Below are 20,491 nucleotides of genomic sequence, written 5' to 3'. Positions count from 1 at the left end.
AGGGAGTGAGCGAGTGAGAAAGAGAGAGAGAGAGAGAAAGGAAAAAAAAACAGTTACCAACTGACAACTGAGGGCTAAGAGGAAGAGACAGACAAAAAGAGAGAGACCGGTAAATAGAGAGACAGAGAACACAATACGGCAGAAAGACCGAAAGATACAGGTACAGAAAGAACAGAAACAGATGGAGAAAGGCAGACAGACATCGAGAGGGAAAAGTCCAAAGCCAGACAGGAGCTGAAAGATAGAGGGAGACAGAGACAAAGATGAGAAAGAGACAAATATAGAAAGGGGGAGAGAGAAGAGAGGGTGAGAGAAAGACATAGGTAGACAAACACACATAACCATAGACAGAAAGACAGAAAGATATAGGCAGATTGAGAACGTGGTAGAGAAAGAAACAAGAGAGGGAGGGTGAGAGAGAGAGAGAGAGAACGAAAGTGAAATATAGAGAGACTAATGGAGCAAAGCGGAGAGAGAGAGCGAGAAACAGATAGAAAAACAGATCGCCTCTCTCCTGTAAGGAAGTTCTTGGTCTCAGTTTGTCACATTCCCTGACAGTCTGACTGTGATCAGGAACTCACTACTTGAGGAAATGGCATTGGATACTTGTGTTGTGCCAAATTGAGAGCCTCACCCTGCTGTGTTCCCTCTGAACCACTGGAAATAACCATTTCAGATTTTTCAGTGTTTTCATTTGTGGGAAAACTGGGAAGAAGAATTTTTAAAAATGTCAAGTGGTAACTTGCAAAAGGGAATTGGATAAGTACTTGAAGGGGAGAAAATTTGCAAGGATATGGGAAAGGAGTGGGGCTAATTGGATCGCTCTTTCAAAGAGCCGACCCAGGCACGATGGGCCGAATGGCCTCCTTCTGTGCTGTAAGATTCTATGATTCTAGAAAAGTTTTTGCAGCTGGAAGCCCGAGCGCTGAGCTTCAAGGAGAATGACAGATATTTTCAGTGCAAAGATTCGCTGGCGAGTGAGAGCACAATAGGGCGGGCGCTTGCTGCCTAATTAAAAATCCTTAAACTTTGGCATCTGGTTCCCACCATATTCATTAGACCTTGGCGACTGGTTCCCACCATATTCATTAGACCTTGGCGACTGGTTCCCACCATATTCATTAGACCTTGGCGACTGGTTCCCACCATATTCATTAGACCTTGGCGACTGGTTCCCACCATATTCATTAGACCTTGGCGACTGGTTCCCACCATATTCATTAGACCTTGGCGACTGGTTCCCACCATATTCATTAGACCTTGGCGACTGGTTCCCACCATATTCATTAGACCTTGGCGACTGGTTCCCACCATATTCATTAGACCTTGGCGTCTAGTTCCCACCGTATTTGTTAGATCTTGGCCTCTGGTTCCCACCATATTCATTAGATCTTGGCGTCTGGTTCCCACCATATTCATTAGACCTTGGCGACTGGTTCCCACCGTATTCATTAGACCTTGGCGTCTGGTTCCCACCATATTCATTAGACCTTGGCGACTGGTTCCCACCGTATTCATTAGACCTTGGCGTCTGGTTCCCACCATATTCATTAGACCTTGGCGTCTGGTTCCCACCATATTCATTAGATCTTGGCGTCTGGTTCCCACCATATTCATTAGACCTTGGCGACTGGTTCCCACCGTATTCATTAGACCTTGGCGACTGGTTCCCACCGTATTCATTAGACCTTGGCGTCTGGTTCCCACCATATTCATTAGACCTTGGCGTCTGGTTCCCACCGTATTCATTAGACCTTGGCGTCTGGTTCCCACCATATTCATTAGACCTTGGCGTCTGGTTCCCACCGTATTCATTAGACCTTGGCGTCTGGTTCCCACCATATTCATTAGACCTTGGCGTCTGGTTCCCACCGTATTCATTAGACCTTGGCGTCTGGTTCCCACCGTATTCATTAGACCTTGGCGTCTGGTTCCCACCGTATTCATTAGATCTTGGCGTCTGGTTCCCACCGTATTCATTAGACCTTGGCGTCTGGTTCCCACCGTATTCATTAGACCTTGGCGACTGGTTCCCACCGTATTCATTAGACCTTGGCGTCTGGTTCCCACCATATTCATTAGACCTTGGCGTCTGGTTCCCACCGTATTCATTAGACCTTGGCGTCTGGTTCCCACCATATTCATTAGACCTTGGCGTCTGGTTCCCACCGTATTCATTAGACCTTGGCGTCTGGTTCCCACCATATTCATTAGACCTTGGCGTCTGGTTCCCACCATATTCATTAGACCTTGGCGTCTGGTTCCCACCGTATTCATTAGACCTTGGCGTCTGGTTCCCACCATATTCATTAGACCTTGGCGTCTGGTTCCCACCATATTCATTAGACCTTGGCGTCTGGTTCCCACCGTATTCATTAGATCTTGGCGTCTGGTTCCCACCGTATTCATTAGATCTTGGCGTCTGGTTCCCACCGTATTCATTAGACCTTGGCGTCTGGTTCCCACCATATTCATTAGACCTTGGCGTCTGGTTCCCACCATATTCATTAGATCTTGGCGACTGGTTCCCACCGTATTCATTAGACCTTGGCGACTGGTTCCCACCGTATTCATTAGACCTTGGCGTCTGGTTCCCACCATATTCATTAGACCTTGGCGTCTGGTTCCCACCATATTCATTAGATCTTGGCGTCTGGTTCCCACCATACTCCCATTAGAAGTGGGAAGAAGAAATGAACTCGCCAACAACTCCTGTACCCACAAGCCAGCAAAGGCCAAACAATGTATGAGTGTAGAGACTCGGTGCGTCAGCCCTTTCGTTTATGAAACCGTTGCCCTTTTGGAGATTGAGTAGCAGCGACAGGGCACGTGGAATGTCGAGTTTTAAGTGTGTGGAGCAAACGGCCGTGGAATTTCAAGGTTTGCTGGTTCCTGACTACTTCGAAGCAATCTTATTATCACACCCAGTTCACCAATCAAACCCATGCTATCGGGTGCACCGTGGCAATCAGCTGACTCAACCAGACGCCAATTCAAAGCAACACATCACGTGTCGCCACTGGATTCATTCAGTCTGTTGGTACCGTAGGAAAAATCACTAATCAGTACACTTCCTATCTGACGCTAGATCCTTGTGTTTGAGTCCTTCCATGACCTCGCCACTCCCTATCTCTGCAAGTTCCTCCAGCCTTACAACCTCTTCCCAAAGCCTCCGTTCCTCTGACTCTGACCTCTTGTGCATCCCCCCACCCCCCCCAGCTCCCCTTTGCCCCACCGTTCCACACTCTGGAATTTCATCCCAACATCCATCCTCACTCTCCTCCTTATAACCCAAGTCTTTGACCAAGTTTTTGGTCACCTGTCCTAATAGCTCTGTCTTTGGTCCCGCCTCCATTTATTTCCTTACAACTCTGCGAAGCGTCTTCGGATGTTCTCTATGTTAAAGGTGTCGTATGAGTGCAGGTTCTTGTTGTTAACTCAGCCCCTCAGATTGCTCCCACTCCTAGGCCTCAACCTACCACTGCTTCATCACCAGGCTGAAGGGCCTTTTGCCTTGACTAGGCACAACCAATGGCACCGTCCCCACTGGCTGCACCAGGACATAGAAAAGCATCATCCCAACTTGTTCTGTTGGCACTGGAGGTGCCGATTTAATCTGAGTCTGGTGAATTGCTGCCCGGTTACCCAGTTTGGCTTATGCCCAGGTCTGGAGTATATCCTGAAATTCGAACTCCACATTAAAGCACCTTTGTGTAGATGACAATCCTCACCCAGACACAATCTGTTTTGACCGATAACATGGTTAAGAAAGGCTCACACTGCAGTTTCTGTTTGCCCAACACTCCCAGGGCAGGTACAGCACGGGTTAGATACAGAGTAAAGCTCCCTCTACACTGTCCCATCAAACACTCCCAGGGCAGGTACAGCACGGGTTAGATACAGAGTAAAGCTCCCTCTACACTGTCCCATCAAACACTCCCAGGGCAGCAACGGCACAGGTTAGATACAGAGTAAAGCTCCCTCTACACTGTCCCATCAAACACGCCCAGGGCAGGTACAGCACAGGTTAGATACAGAGTAAAGCTCCCTCTGCACTGTCCCGTCAAACACTCCCAGGGTGGGTTCAACACGGGTTAGAGACAATGCCCCCACACAAGTGCCCCTCTACTTACCCATTGTGACATTTTTCCATTATCCATGCCAGCCATCCCGCGGCCTCTCTGAGTGAGATGAGCAACTTAGTGCCAGCGTAAGAGGCATCTTGTGCTGTGGGACTGCGCACACTGGGAGCTGGGCTGGGAGCTGGCCAAACTCATTTCACGCAGGGACGTTACAGCCATCAGGCAGAGGGAAAACTTCATTAAAAAAATGACTGTAAGTTGAAAATCAACATTTTAATAGCGACCATTGAAGTACAGTCTGAACATCACTAACACTTTGATGCTTTCATTTATTTATACGTTATAAAAATCCGACATAAAAAAAGTAAAATTTGTTCAACATCCCTCGGTGGACCAAATGAAATTTCCTGGATGAAACAGCTTTATATCTTAAAGGGCCGAGGCAGGAAATGGATCATCAGCGGAAGAACGACAGCTTCTCACGCAACCAATCCTCAGTCAGTTCATCAATGTTCCGAATCTCAAACACCTGTTTTTCGAAGTGTGGGACATAATGGGGGGGGGGGCGTGAGAGGACCATCTGCACACAGATACCTTCCTTATCAAACTCTTAGAAAGTCACAGCTGGCCCCGCACTGATATTACGAAGCTAAAGCCGATTCTCAATTGGGGAAGCGTAAAAAGGCGAAAGCTTTAATTGCCTCGTCTCTTGTCAACAAGAACCGTTTCATTTTTCCTGGACCATGACAGGATTATTTTGGAGACTGGGATGCTCGAGTGAACAGCAGAGAATCCCTGAGGATTTAGGAACATAGGAACGGGAGTAGGCCATTCAGCCCCTCGAGCCCGCTCCGCCATTTGATAAGATCATGGCTGATCTGTGATCTAACTCCGTATACCCGCCTTTGGCCCATATCCCTTAAAGGGGTTTGGAGAGGGTAGGGTTCTGGGTTCAATGGGCGAGGGTGCCATCTGGTGTAGCACCGAGAGGTACAGACCAGTCCGTGCCAGGTTGGATCCTTTAATCTGTGCTGATTTAGTTGGGAATAGAGAGATGGATCGCCAATACAGATGGATATGCATGGAGTGAGAGCACACTTCAAGGGAAGGCTCTACTGCAATGCTTGAGTGACCCCTGTCAATATTCCAACCTCGGGAACAGTCGCCTGGGGTGAGGTCCCGGATCTGCAAGGGATACGGAGAACGTGCGACATGCAGAGGGACATTTGAAAATCAACACAGTAGATGTCTGCATGTTTTCAGTTGCTTAGTCCTTCTAATGATGGTGATAAGGTGCTGACATTGATTCCCTGCTCTGTGCGAGTTCGCTGATTTTGAGAGGAGAGGGGACTGGATGAAGTAGAGGAGTACGTGAGATTTAAAGCAGTACAGAGCCTGGTTCAGATATCACTGAAGTTTTTGCAGATTCCCAGTAATAATGGACACAATTTGTTTTGCTCCACTCCTAATAATGCCCCAGTTTTGACATTTACAAGGAATTAAAATGAGTTCAAACCCTGACATTTCCAGGTCAGCACAGGGTCACTGCGCAAATCAAAATGCTAAAGAATCCAGCAACATTCATTTTAAAAAGTCCAATGGGTCCTCGGCAGTCTCCTCTATCCTTTCCTCTGAAGTCCTGGTATACATTCCCATTCCAGGGTAGGAAACCTTTGGAAATCGTACAGACCCTATCGCATTCCCAGAAACATCCCAACGCGCTTCACACAAAGTGAACTACTTTGAAGCTCAGTGACTGTTGTTATGTGGACACACAGCAAGATCCCACAAACAGGACTGTTTGGTGGTGTTCACTGAGGGGGAAGGTTGACCAGGGCACCAGGAGAACTCCCGGTTCTCCTTCAAGTGGTGTCATGTCTAACTGAACCACCAGACCAAGGGCCTCAGGAACATTGCATCTGAAGGACGGCATCTCCAACAATGCAGCATCCCTCTGTCTGACACTTGTGAATTGTTCTAATGATTCAGAGATATTGTTTGTCTCTGGCCTTATTGTCCAGGAAGGTGCCCGATTTGATCCCCTGCTCTGTGTGAGTTCGCTGATCTCAGGTGGAACAGCATTAGTAGGGGGAGGAATGCTACAATCCAAACCCTCGGGTTATGGTAGGGAAAATGGGCCCAGGCTCATACTCCTGATTGATATCCAATGACCATCACTGAAAGTGGGCATCGGGGGAGAATGGGATGGTCGGGGGGGAGAATGGGATGGTCGGGGGAGAAAGGGATGGTCGGGAGGAGAATGGGATGGTCGGGGGGAGAATGGGATGGTCGGGGGAGAAAGGGATGGTCGGGAGGAGAATGGGACGGTCGGGGGGAGAATGGGATGGTCGGGGGGAGAAAGGGATGGTCGGGGGACAATGGAATCGTCGGGAGAGAATGGGATGGTCGGGGGGAGAATGGGATGGTTGGGGGGAGAATGGGATGGTCGGGGGGGAGAACGGGATGGTCGGGGGGGAGAACGGGATCGTTGGGGGGAGAACGGGTTGGTCGGGGGGGAGAATGGGATGGTCGGGGGGAGAAGGGGATGGTCGGGGGGGAGAATGGGATGGTCGGGGGGGAGAATGGGACGGTCGGGGGGAGAACGGGATGGTCGGGGGGAGAAGGGGATGGTCGGGGGGAGAAGGGGATGGTCGGGGGGAGAATGGGACGGTCGGGGGAGAATGGGACGGTCGGGGGAGAAGGGGATGGTCGGGGGGGAGAACGGGACGGTCGGGGGGAGAACGGGACGGTCGGGGGGGAGAATGGGACGGTACGGGGGGAGAACAGGACGGTCGGGGGGGAGAACGGGACGGTCGGGGGGGAGAATGGGTTGGTTGGGGGGAGAAGGGGATGGTCGGGGGGAGAATGGGACGGTCGGGGGGAGAATGGGATGGTCGGGGGAGAAGGGAACGGTCGGGGGAGAATGGGATGGTCGGGGGGAGAACGGGGATGGTCGGGGGGAGAACGGGATGGTCCGGGGGAGAACGGGATGGTCCGGGGGAGAACGGGATGGTCGGGGGGAGAACGGGATGGTCGGGGGGAGAACGGGATGGTCGGGGGGAGAACGGGATGGTCGGGGGGGAGAACGGGATGGTCGGGGGAGAAGGGGACGGTACGTAAGGGGACGGTACGGGGGGAGAACGGGACGGTCGGGGGGGAGAATGGGATGGTCGGGGGAGAAGGGGATGGTCGGGGGAGAACGGGACGGTCGGGGGGGAGAACGGGATGGTTGGGGGGAGAACGGGACGGTCGGGGGGGAGAATGGGATGGTCGGGGGAGAAGGGGATGGTCGGGGGGAGAACGGGACGGTCGGGGGGGAGAACGGGATGGTTGGGGGGAGAAGGGGATGGTCGGGGGGAGAATGGGATGGTCGGGGGAGAAGGGGATGGTCGGGGGGAGAATGGGACGGTCGGGGGGGAGAATGGGATGGTCGGGGGGAGAATGGGACGGTCGGGGGGAGAATGGGACGGTCGGGGGAAGAATGGGATGGTCGGGGGAGAAGGGGATGGTCGGGGGGAGAATGGGATGGTCGGGGGAGAAGGGGATGGTCGGGGGGGAGAATGGGACGGTCGGGGGGGAGAATGGGATGGTCGGGGGAGAATGGGATGGTCGGGGGGAGAATGGGATGGTCGGGGGAGAACGGGATGGTCGGGGGGAGAATGGGATGGTCGGGGAGAATGGGATGGTCGGGGAAGAAGGGGATGGTCGGGGGGAGAATGGGATGGTCGGGGGAGAACGGGATGGTCGGGGGGAGAATGGGATGGTCGGGGGGAGAATGGGATGGGGTCGGGGGGGAGAATGGGACGGTCGGGGGGAGAATGGGACTGTCGGGTGGTACAGAGGAGAGGAGGAGAAAAGGAGGAGCATTTAATAACAAATGATACTGAGAGGCCTATTGAAGGGCACTTGTTCCTGAGATGTACGTACCTTGGTGAGCTCTCCGATTTGCACCAGTCTGTTTTTACTCCCGGCGTACATCATCTGCTGTTGGGGATTACATCCTGCAACCAAAGGGGAGATCGGTCGGCTGGGAGCGTCAGGTCGATATCAAGGAGCCGTGAACAATGAGTCAAATCAGACACATGTGGAGAATGTAAGGGTCACTATTAGGGTCACGCAATGACCATTTTCATTCTATGCACCATTCTACACAATGAATGATAAGGGTGGCCCCTCCCACTTCCCTTCGGCCCCGCCCCCTCCCTCCCTCTCCCTCCTCCCACCCCCTCCCTCCTCCCTCAGCCCTTCCCTCCCCTCCTCCTCCCTCCCTACCCCCTCCTCCTCCCTCCTCCTTCCCCCTTCCCACCTCCCCCCCCCCCCCTCGGCCCCTCCCTCCCCCTGCCCCTCTCCCTCCCTCAGCCCCTGATCCAGCAGGGCAGTGACTCAACTCTTAAGCTCCCATTGGTCTCTGTGGGAAAGGGACTAACTGTTGCTCTGCCCCTCTCCTTGGCCATGACTGAGACCAGGAACTTACAATGTGAGTAATCCTGAGCTCGGTACAGCTCTAGGCATCAATGAATCCCCATCCTTTTCCTGACGTGTACTGTACATATACAGGAGCTTACATGGTCTCTGGAGGTAACTGCAGGCCATCCTTTAAACCACCCAACGTTAATGCCACCCAAACCTTCTCAGGGCTAGAGTCAATCAGGCTGCCGCCACCATGACTTGCGATGAGTCCATCTTCCAGCTCATCTGCAGCTGAAACCCTCATCCATGCTCTTGTCACCTCCAGACTTGACTATTCCAATGCTCTCCTGGCCGGCCTCCCATCTTCCACTCTCCATAAACTTGAGCTCATCCAAAACTCTGCTGCCCGTATCCTAACTCGCACCAGGTCCCGTTCACCCATCACCCCCTGTGCTCGCTGACCTACATTGGCTCCCGGTTCCCCAACGCCTCAAATTTAAAATTCTCATCCTTGTGTTCAAATCCCTCTATGGCCTCATCTCTCCTTATCTCTGAAATCTTCTCCAGCACTACGACCCTCATACAGCTCTGCGTCCCTCCGAATTCCTTCGCCCCTCCGTTGGCGGCCGTTCCTTCAGCTGCCTCGTCCCCAAGCTCTGGAATTCCCTTCCCAAACCTTTCTGGTCAAATCACCCAGTGACGCACAATGTCAGGGCTCATACTTGGAGTTTGGCCACTTGGACATGTTACCAGAGGGCCCCGCCTATCCAGCTATCTAAACCCCAGCAAGATGCAGGACTTTAGGGAAGAAAGACAGTTCTTTGTAATATTACACTTTTACTTTGGACCAACACCATTCATGCAAAGTTTTACGAGACACCAAACTCCCACGGGTCCTGCGGCAGGATAGCTGAACAGCGACAAGAGAACTGCCGGACTGCAAACTCTGGCTCCTTAGGGCAGCCCAATGATCCAACAATTACACCTTCCCGTACCTCCATGCATAGTTTCCTTAAAATACAATGAAAGGCATCTCCTTATGAGCCAGCGGATGGTGGGCAGTGATTTTACGAGCTACCTACGAGGAGCCTCGCCAACCAGACATGGGTATTGGGAAATGGCGGATGTGCCGCCCACGATGTGATGGATGGAGAAGTTTGGCCGTGATGCCCACGGTTTCCTGATGGGTGGGTGAGGCTCCTCACAGGTAACGTGACCTGTGTTGTGAGTATTCTCTCTGGACAGGAAGCCCGGCCTAGAGTCCACCCATTTAAAATGAGCGTATAAGAGGCCGGGCACAACTTCCCATAAAACAATGGCAAAAAGCATCAACTGATTTATCATTGGAAACAAGAGAGATCGGTCAGACAGTCGCCCAGGCTCTTTGATCACAGATCCGTGTACTTACCCTGCGGGCTGCTGAAAATCAAGCACATGGGGTACGACACTCTCTTGTCATGATGCACGTACTTATAGCTGTAAACTATAAACCTGATCAGTTTATCAAGGAAGAAATATATACGTCTCCGGTTATAAAAAAATAATTAATGATAATGGGGATGATTAATAATAATTGGGAATAACCAATAATAATAAGGTTAATCAAGGCAGCCCACTTGATTGGCACCCCATCCACCACCCTAAACATTCACTCCCTTCATCAGCGGCGCACAGTGGCTGCAGTGTGTACCATCCACAGGATGCACTGCAGCAACTCGCCAAGGCTTCTTCGACAGCACCTCCCAAACCCGCGACCTCTACCACCTAGAAGGACAAGAGCAGCAGGCACATGGGAACAACACCACCTGCACGTTCCCCTCCAAGTCACACACCATCCCGACTTGGAAATATATCGGCCGTTCCTTCATCGTCGCTGGGTCAAAATCCTGGAACTCCCTTCCTAACAACACTGTGGGAGAACCTTCACCACACGGACTGCAGCGGTTCAAGAAGGCGGCTCACCACCACCTTCTCAAGGGCAATTAGGGATGGGCAATAAATGCCGGCCTCGCCAGCGACGCCCACATCCCGTGAACGAATAAAAAAAATAATGGAGAATAATCAATAATGAAAGGGAAGTAATAACTTGTACACATTCCCAAGACACCCAAAGTGTTTCACAGCCAATTAATTAATTTTGAAGTCTGGGCACTGTTATGCAGACAAACAGGACAGTAAATTTGCCACCAGCAATGAGATAATTAACTGCGCTGCTTTGGTGCTGCAGTTTGAGGGAAATAGCACCAGACATTCGCTCCCTCTACAATGCGCCTCAGAGTGCCCTAACTGAACAGTGTGACATTTTATCCCTTGACCACACCAGCTGTCCTTTGTGTCCTGTCAGCGAGGTTGCTAATCTGTTCCTAACTCAGAACCACCCTGCGCCTTTGTCCCGCACCTGCTGAGCTAAGGTTGAGAAATGCCCAAACACTGAGGGTCTTTATAATCAGCGCAAGGAGTGTTTTGTCTCGTCATTCTGGGGCTGGTTTCAAATCCAGGGCCGAGGAGTGAAAGAACAGCGTGCTTTAGACCCAATGAGGCAGCAGATAGCGTTCACGTGTCTCTTTGTAAAGAGACACTGCCATCTGGTGAAAGGTTCCAACAAGTTTGCAAAGAGCGAACTGTGAATTGGTGCCTTTAGTCTGGTTGAACTTTTTAGAGATACCACACGACCAATGGCATCGTTGCACATTTCTCTGTTGCACCACAAACGGGCACGGGGGGGTGCCATTGGAACAAGGTATAGATGACTGCTCAGTAACTGCACTGTTGCTCCTTTATAATGTGCCGATAATGTCCCCAAAGATCGAGAGGCGACTCAAAATATCATACGTGAGGGATGGGTCACAGTGCGTTGGTCACCGTGGCAACAGTGGGGTTCACACTTAACGCTGTCCTCGAATTACAATGATGTGGAGATGCCGGTGATGGACTGGGGTGGACAAATGTAAGGAGTCTTACAACACCAGGTTATAGTCCAGCAGCTTTATTTAAAATCACAAGCTTTCGGAGGCTTCCTCCTTCGTCACCTGACGAAGGAGGAAGCCTCCGAAAGCTTGTGATTTTAAATAAAGCTGTTGGACTATAACCTGGTGTTGTAAGACTCCTTACTAGAATTACAAAGAATTAAATAGAAATTATAATACAGCCAGTCCATGTTGGTGGTTATCCTTCACACAAGCAGTAATCCTAATCCCATTTCCCACCCTGTTCCCACATCTCTTTATTCCCCCTTTCCTTCAATCACCTACCAAACCTATTCTTAAACGTTCTGTGCTGACCCAGGCTGAGCCAATGTTATGGGATTATAATTGGCCTCAGTGCCACAGGGAACTGGAAAAGTACTTGAAAGGAAAAAAGATTTGCAGGGCTACGGGGGGAGTGGGACTAGCTGGATTGCTCTTGCACAGAGACGGCGCGGACTCGATGGGCCAAATGGCCTCCTTCCGTGCTGTAACCTTTCTATGATTCTAGGTTAACTGGTGACTCGTCTCATGGTAGGATCGTGATGAGCAGAAACTGGTTCCAGTTCAGCAACAGTGGCAACACACCCCAGTAATTCATTGCGCGGGAAGTGCTTTGGGACGGGATAAGGTGGTTCTTTGCTAAAGGATACCGAGGCTGCCTCTCTGGTAGTTCGCTCCTTAGTGAATCCGGAGAAATATCCTAAAAAGGGAAAACGAATAGGTTTAATAAATGAAGGCGACCCTTCACGAACAGATGAAATGTGCGATAAATCCATGGCCTGTGTGCCTAACTGGTGCAAACACTCACCCTGACACTGTACACAATTCGTCTTTACAACATCGGCCTGGACCAGTAACTGCAATCGTACACACAGTGACTGTCTCCACTGATGGCCACACTTTTAAGGGAATGAGTTCCATCCGTGCACAATCCTGCGGCCCAGTTGCTGCTCCATCAAGGATCGGTGGGTGACGACTTGGTGTGGCACTGAGCACGACAGATCAGGAAGATCCCAGGGTTGATTCTCAGCCTGTGCTGATTTAGCTGATCTCAGTCAAAGCCGCCTTTGGCCCACTGCAGTTAACTTCAGCTGCAGCGGGCCAGGGAGCAGGAGAATCAGCCAGGCGTTCAGCACCATTCAATGACCGATTCCCCCCTCACCGATGGAGAGTGCGTGTTTGTGGCATTGGGGTGAGGGCCGGATGGGGCTTGGGGTGCGGGTGATCCCCAGCCCATGGAGGAGAGCATATCAACTCCTCGCCTACTGTCTGGGCTCACGCATGAAGAGCAGCCATTAACAGAGGGCAACTAGAGCCAAGCTGAAGAGTCAGCGACATCAGGAGAGGACAGAAAGGAAGAAAACTTTGAGTGTCTTTTAGTTTCTGTTCACTTTCCAAATGTCCGTGTTGGCCTAACAGTTGGAGACTGAATTGGAAGTGACAAAACCTCGATGTCACCACTGGGACTCACAGCCCTCACTTTGGGTCCTAACTCAGTCCCTTCATACTGTGGGGCCTGCTCATTCTTCCAGGTTGGCTGAGTAACTCAGGCAGAAACCCATCACCAACAGCAATGACAACCTGCATTTATGTAGGCGCTTCGCAGGAGCGATTATCAAACAAAATTTGACACCGAGCCACATAAGGAGATATTAGGGCAGGTGACCTTGGTCAAAGAGGTAGGTTTTAAGGAGCGTCTTTAAGGAGGAGAGAGAGGCGGAGAGGTTTAGGGAGGGAATTCCAGAGCTTTGGGCCCAGGCAGCTGAAGGGACGGCCGCCAATGATGGGGCGATGGGAGAGGGGGATGCACACGAGGCCAGAATTGGAGGAGCGCAGAGATCTCGGAGGGCTGTAGGGCTGGAGGAGGTTACAGAGACAGGGAGGGGGGAGGGCCATGGAGGGATTTGAACACAAGGATGAGAATTTTTAAATCACCATCACCAGGGTTACACTCACAGTCTAAGGTTCCGTACATTATACAACTTGTCAGTAATAAAGCTGCAAGACTTCCTCAGTGGAATATATTTATTTTGAAAGTTGTAAAATAACTCCCTAAATGAACACCACTGCTCATGTACTGTCTTACCCTTTAATCTATTTTCCCAGTCCACTTTAATCAATTCCGCTCTCATACCATCATAGTCTCCTTTATTCAAGCTCAGTACGCTTGTTTGAGAATCAACCTTCTCACCCTCTAATTGGATATGGAATTCAACCATGTTGTGGTCGCTCGTTCCAAGGGGATCCTTAACTAGGACATTATTAATTAATCCTGACTCATTACACAGGACCAGGTCCAAGGTTGCCTGCCCCCTTGTAGGATCAGTTACATACTGCTCAAGAAATCCATCCCTGATGCACTCAATGAACTCTTCCTCAAGGCTGCTCTGCCCAATTTGATTTGTCCAGTTAATATGATAATTAAAATCCCCCATAATTATAGCTGTTCCCTTATTACATGCCCCGACTATTTCCTGATTAATACTTCTTCCAGCAGAGTTGCAACTATTAGGAGGCCTATATACTATGCCCACTAGTGTTTTTTTCCCCTTATTATTCCTTATCTCCACCCAAACTGTTTCATTATCTTGATGCTTTGTCCCAATATCATTTATCTGTATTAGTGATTCCTTCCTTTATTAACATAGCCACCCCACCTCCCCTTCCTTCCTGCCTGTCCTTCCTGATTGTTAAATACCCTGGCATATTTAATTCCCAGTCGTTGTCACCCTGCAGCCATGTTTCTGTAATGGCCACAAGATCATACCCATACGTAGTTATTTGTGCCGTTAACTCGTCCATAGCATACAAGGCTACGGACCAAATGCTGGAATATGGGATTAGAGTAGACAGGGCTGATGGCCGGCGCGGACACGATGGGCCGAAGGGCCTCTATCCGTGCTGTATAACTCTATGACTCTATGACTCTATGACACCCACCTCATGTTCTTCCTCCAAAACCATCTTCTGGCTCACTTTGTCCACTTTGACTAGAAGAGAGGAGACAAGTGAAATGCTAACATTTGTGGAAAGGTAAAAGGCTCCCCTGAGGGGCTCAGTGGGGAAATGCACTGCACAATGTAATTTAGTTCATTCCCAGGATGTGGGCGTCGCTGGCAAGGCCGGCATTTATTGCCCATCTCTAGTTGCCCTGAGAAGGTGGTGGAGGGCCTTCTTCTTGAACCGCTGCGGTCCGTGCGGTGAAGATCTTGTTATTCTTTGTTGGGGTTTTGATATAACCGAGAGGCTTGCGAGGCCACTTCAGAGGGCGGTTAAGAGTCAACCACGTCGGTGTGGGACTGGAGTCACATATAGGCCAGACCGGGTAAGAACGGTAGGTTTCCTTCCCTGTAGGACATTAGTGAACCATATGGATTTTTACGAGAGCACCGTAAGTGTTGCCAACGGTGAGTGCACCGTAAGTGTTGCCAACGGTGAGAGCATCGTAAGTGTTGCCAACGGTGAGAGCACCGTAAGTGTTGCCAACGGTGAGAGCATCGTAAGTGTTGCCAATGGTGAGAGCACCGTAAGTGTTGCCAATGGTGAGAGCATCGTAACTGTTGCCAACGGTGAGAGCATCGTAAGTGCTGCCAGTGGCAAGAGAATCATAAGTGCTGCCAATGGCAAGAGCATCGTAAATGCTGCAAGCAGCGGGAACATCGTAAGTACTGCCGATGGCTCCCCTTTGCTATAAAAGTGCCTCTGAATTTGGACTTGATATCGAAGTGTCTTGGCAGCGGGTGGGTGAGGTGAGGTGAGTTTGGGCAACTTGGCTCTTACTGGGCACGAGCTCACATGAGGGGGTTGGGGGCATTCCCTGTCTGGGGTGGGGGGAGGGTTTAGGGCTGATTTCAGGGTCAGGTCATTACCCTGGGGCCTGATGTACCCCGAGCCCAGCAGGGAAAGGAGGGGAGGTGGGAATCACCCACAACCGAGGACCGAGAAGCCTGTGGCAGCCATGGTGACCACCACCTCTTTCCAAAAACAGTAACCAGAAGTCCTCCATCCTCGAGGGTCGTCCTGTTGCCCTCAGAGAAGGGGGAGGGGGTCGACCTTTCTTGGCCGCCACGGCCTTGCTGCCAATCCCTCCCATCAAACTCCATGTGCCCTTCCTAAGGGGCACTGCCCTTAACACCCCTCATGCCTCATTTGCACAGGACCAGAATGCGTGCGCCTTGGGCGGAGGTAAGCAGTTCCCCCCTTCCCCTCTATGGGCACGGCTGGGGGGAAGCTCCAAACGGGGAGAGTGGGGGGAAGGGAATCCCGGCACCGGGGGTCTCATCCCCCTTTAACTTCTGTTTTGTTGACCCCCCAGGTACAAAGCGGAGGAAACTGATTCCCGCTCCCCCCCCACCATGAGCTGCGGAGGGAGGCCTCCCGCCGTGACACTGCGTGCAAGGAGGAGTGCGGTGGGCGGGGCGTCGTCGCCCAGAGACCTCGTCGCCACGGCGCCCGGCGCTCTTACTCACTGACGATGGCGGCGTTGGTCGTCTCTTTGCGGAAGCGAAACTTCTTCAGCCTTTCCAGGAGTTCGGGATCCACGTCACACACAACCAGCGAATCGGACTAAAGGGAGAGTCAGCAACACAAAGACACACGGCGTCACCCGCAATGCATTGGGGGGGGGGGGGTGGGGGGGAGAGGAGGGAGGGAGGGGGGGGGGTGCACGGCCTCTCCCTCAGGGTGGCTATACTCCACGCACAGCAAGATCCCACAAGACGAGCGACAAGTTGACCTGTAGTTTTGAGTGTCGGCCAAATGAGGAGTGTTGGCCAATGCTCCTTGCTCTTCAAACACTGCTGTGGGATCATTAACCTTCTGCCCCCCCTCCCCACCAGCGGAACAGACAGAATCCTCATCCGAGGCAACGGGCCTTCAATCCCTGGGGGGGGCGGGATTTACTTTGTTTTTGGAATTTTTATCCAGCCACGTATCGACCCAGGAGGTTTGTTAAATCTAGATAACTGTTTTCAGTTCTCAATGACGAGCAAGGGGAGTTCTCCCCCCACTCCGTGCCCTGGGGCCAATATTCATCCCTCAACCAACGTCACTAAAAAAACAGATTATCGGGTCATTTATCTCATTGCTGTTTGTGGGATCTTGCTGTGCGCAAATTGGCCGCCGCGTTTCCCACATTACAACAGTGACCACACTTCAAAAAGTTGGCTGTAAAGTGCTTTGGGACTTCCTGGAGTTGCGTAAGGTGTTATAGAAATGGAAGTCTTTCCTTTATCAGAATAAAAATTAAAATTTGCCCCCAGGGCTAGAGAGGGGAAAAGTCAGCCAGGGATCCCCCCACCCCCATGTAACCCCTGCAGGGAAGTGTGTGTGGGGACAGTTTCAGGCTCAGTCGCGATCCTCCTGCAGTTGAATAGCAGCCAACGCTGGCTGCCTGGTCTCACACGTGAAGAGTGGGCAGTGAGGTGAGATGCCGGAGGCCTGTTAGCCCCTGTACCCCGACGAGAACAGGGGGGGGGGGAGGTAATAAAACTGGATTACAGAAACAAACTTGGCATGAACAAGAAGTGACTGGGCAAACTGTCGCGGGGAGGGTTCCGAAACGAGACAATCGACAAGAAAGAGGATGTGAAAACGTTCCCTGACTGCGTAGACTACAAACGGACTCGGTAAACCTGAGTGAAAACATTAAATGACGTGGTTTAATATTCGCATAAGCTGAAACGTTAAGCTCCAAGGGGTGTGATTGCAGGGGGTTGAGGGGCTGAGCGGCAAACTCTCTCTCTCTCACTCTCCGCTCCATCCCAGCCAATCCAGCGGATTAACACGCTCGATAAATGGACAGAACCAAGCACGCGGGCCACTCGCTCGTCTCCTCGCTGGTTAAGCCGGCGTGTGTCGGCCCGCGGCAGGTTCCGAGGGCAGAGGGCTGTGCTTGACGGCTGACATTTCCTCCGCTGTTGATGATAATTCACAGGAAACCCGAATATGGAACGGATCCGCTTCACAGGGCACAGGAGAGAGGAAAAGTGAGCCATTTTTAAAAACCAGGTGTCTCAGTTGACATTTTAGAAGTCTCTGGACAGTTGGTCCCTCTGGGAACTCACCCATTATTCATGGGTGAGCCTGGACAATGGGCGTTATCGGACTATTCGACCTTAGTGGGCATCAGCTCTGACCATCAAATCCTGCCCTCACTTGGTTGGTGCAAAAGACTCCCCTCCCGAGCCCAGAATGCTGAGGGTCATCGCACACGGTGAGCGATGACAGACCATGAGGGGGGAGGTTTATCACAGGTCGGCCTAATCCTGTCCCATTTCCCTATCCTCCTGCAGCCTCAGGCCCAGACACCATATTCAATAAATCATTTCAAAATTCAAATTTGTTTTGTTTCTTATTTCTATGGTTCTGCTGATAAATGCATCAAGCAGTGTGACACTGAGCTGTACAGACCAGGAGGATCCCATGTTTGATCCCAGTCTGTGCCGAGTTAGCGGATCTCAGCTGAGTGCTAGAATTAGCCTCAGAATCCATGGGTTTGGAAGGAAGAAAAAATCATCAGGGTCCCTGCTCCTGATCACTAGCCCCTGCTGCAAAATGCAGTGTGTCTGTGTGTGTGTGTGTGTGTGTGTGTATCTTTGTGTGTGCGTGTGTCTGTGTGTGTCTGTCTGTGTGCGTGTGTGTCTGCGTGTGTGTACGTGTTTGTGTGTGCGTATACGTGTGTCTGTGCATATGTGTGTGCCTGTGTGTGTGTGGGTGTGTGCACGCGTCTGTATGTGTGTGTGTGTGTGTCTGTTTGTTTGTCTGTGTGTGTGTGTGTGTGTGCGCGCGCGAGTGTGCATGTGTGTGCTTGAGATGTCAGGTAAGGAGTTGATTAGCCTGAGCTGCGACGCCCCCACAGTTGAATAGCCAGCAACCACTCACTATCTCAGAACACAAATGAAGACTGAACACATGGAGAAGGCATGAAATACACCTGTTTTTCACAGCCTGGGAGAGGAGCAGAGAGTTCTCCCGGTGCCCGGGACAACATTCCTCCCTAAACCAAAAGCAAATTAACTGGCCATTCATCGTGTTGCTGTTTGAGGGATCTTGCTGTGTACAAATTGGTTGTTGTATTTGCCTACATAATAACAGTTACTGCACTTCAAAAGTAATTCACTTTGGGATGTCCTGAGGATGTGAAAAGTATTATATAAATACAAACTCTTTCTTTCTTACCCAAGGATGAAGTGAGGTGAGGACAAGAGAAAAGTCATGAGAGGGGTGAATTTATGTTTCCCTCTCTATTTTGGTTCTCCATGCATCATGTGAAACTCTCCGGCTATAACGTGTTCCTTCGCTCCACCATTGGCGGCCGTGCCTTCAGCTGCCTAGGCCCTGAGCTCTGGAATTCCCTCCCTAAACCTCTCCGCCTCTCTCTCCTCCTTTAAGACGCTCCTTAAAACCTACCTCTTCGACCAAGCTTTTGGTCGCCTGTCCTAATATCTCCTTCTTTGTCTCGGTGTCAATTTTTTTTGTCTGATTTACGCTCCTGTGAAGGGCCTTGGGACATTTTACTACGTTAAAGGCGCTATATAAATGCAAGTTGTTGTTGGGGACTGTGCAGCCTGCTCCCATCTCTTCCCTGAAATTTATTATCCCAGCATCCGTTGTGTCTTTCTGCACGGGTGTGAACAATGTGCAGCTGATGGTGCAATCCTAGTGCAAACTGTGCAATCCTAGTGCAAACTGTGCAAATCCTAGTGATATGGGCCAAAGGCGGGTATATGGAGTTAGATCACAGATCAGCCATGATCTTATCAAATGGAGGAGCAGGCACGAGGGGCTGAATGGCCTACTCCTGTTCCTATGTTCCTAGTGCAAACTGTGCAATCCTATTGCAAACTGTCCTAACAGCAGGGTGAGTGGGACCCGCCAAACGACCCGTTCCCCGCTGTTGGGATTGGGCCGGAGAAGCAACTAGAACGGGCTCACCAATACTAGCCCTTGATCAGGAACTTACTGCCCTCAAGCCACACAGAACCAGTTACTGTCAGTACACCCAGAGCTTCGAGCAGCGGGGAAATATTGGGCGGGAAATTTATCATCAGTAACAGTGGGGCAGATCACAAACCCATTTAAAAATACGGAGCTGCATCTTGTTTAGGATTGAACAAGACTCGAGGGGGGTCTGATTTGCACTTATTGCATTTTCTGCAACTGTCCCAGCCAGCAGTGACTAAGCAGAAATCTTGAGAACGACGACGGATTCACAAGGTTGCTTTCCCAATTACCCTCACAATCCCTGCCGGAAGGACGATCCTCTCCCCCTTCTCTCCTCTGCACATCACAAGAGTGCGCAGGGGTGAAAAGAATCACATTAAGCAGTAGCGGCCTGAAGTTAGTTGTCGTCCAAAAAGAAACCAGAGCGAGCCTCTGAAGGGTCGTGTCAGAAGTAGTGTGAGGAGGCAGGTGTGATATCTGGCACACTTGCTCTTGATATCGAAATATGTGAGAAAATGGTGAGATATCGAAACGATTTAGAAAATACAAATCACTTACCATCTCTCCTCCTCAGCCCTTCTCTGCAGCCTTTGTTGCTCAAACTCACCCCCCCACCCCAGTCCGCTTAGTCTTGTGACAGGATGTTCGAGCTGTCAGTTCCTCAATAATCCTGATAACAGATATGCGTGCTGCAAAAATTGCTTTAAAACAACTTTCCCTCCAAAAAACAAAATTCCGACGGCAAACTCCCGAAACTGTTTATCGATCCGCGTCTGCCCTCTCTCCACTCTCCAGGCACCCGTGGATTATGTCAGTTTAGCGACCGTGTCTGAGGCTTACTCCTCCTCGGCAAGCGCTGGATGGAGGCCCAACTCGCACAACATCCTGTGCAGCTCACCACAGAGTTGCTACAAAGAAATTCAACGGAACTCCTGCCCATCCAACGTCATGATCAGAAAGTCAGTGCCCTTTTTTTTTGGGCTGTTTGGGTTTTAAAATTGGAGTCGCACCTCCAGCAGGTGAAGGGGGGGCGAGGGGAGAGAAGCCGGAGAGCAGATTGGAAAGCAAAAATAAAAGGACCGCTCGTCA

The 20,491-nt window shown here is 51.0% G+C and overlaps 1 protein-coding gene across 1 annotated transcript; it reads right to left on the bottom strand.

Moving 5' to 3' along the window:
* Positions 1-4,334: 4,334 nt before the first annotated feature.
* LOC137305999 (glia maturation factor gamma-like) lies at positions 4,335-20,282 on the bottom strand. The gene is made up of 7 exons (XM_067975007.1): positions 19,961-20,282; positions 15,928-16,024; positions 14,399-14,448; positions 12,109-12,158; positions 9,901-9,983; positions 8,010-8,083; positions 4,335-4,611 (listed from the first exon to the last, which is right to left on the bottom strand). The coding sequence occupies exons 1-7, from the start codon at positions 19,961-19,963 to the stop codon at positions 4,540-4,542; spliced, it is 429 nt and encodes a 142-aa protein (XP_067831108.1). The 5' UTR covers positions 19,964-20,282; the 3' UTR covers positions 4,335-4,539.
* Between the last annotated feature and the right edge of the window lie 209 nt (positions 20,283-20,491).

Source organism: Heptranchias perlo, chromosome 41 (genome assembly GCF_035084215.1).
Source record: "Heptranchias perlo isolate sHepPer1 chromosome 41, sHepPer1.hap1, whole genome shotgun sequence".
Taxonomy (NCBI): Eukaryota; Metazoa; Chordata; class Chondrichthyes; order Hexanchiformes; family Hexanchidae; genus Heptranchias; species Heptranchias perlo.
This window is presented reverse-complemented; position numbering and strand designations above follow the sequence as displayed.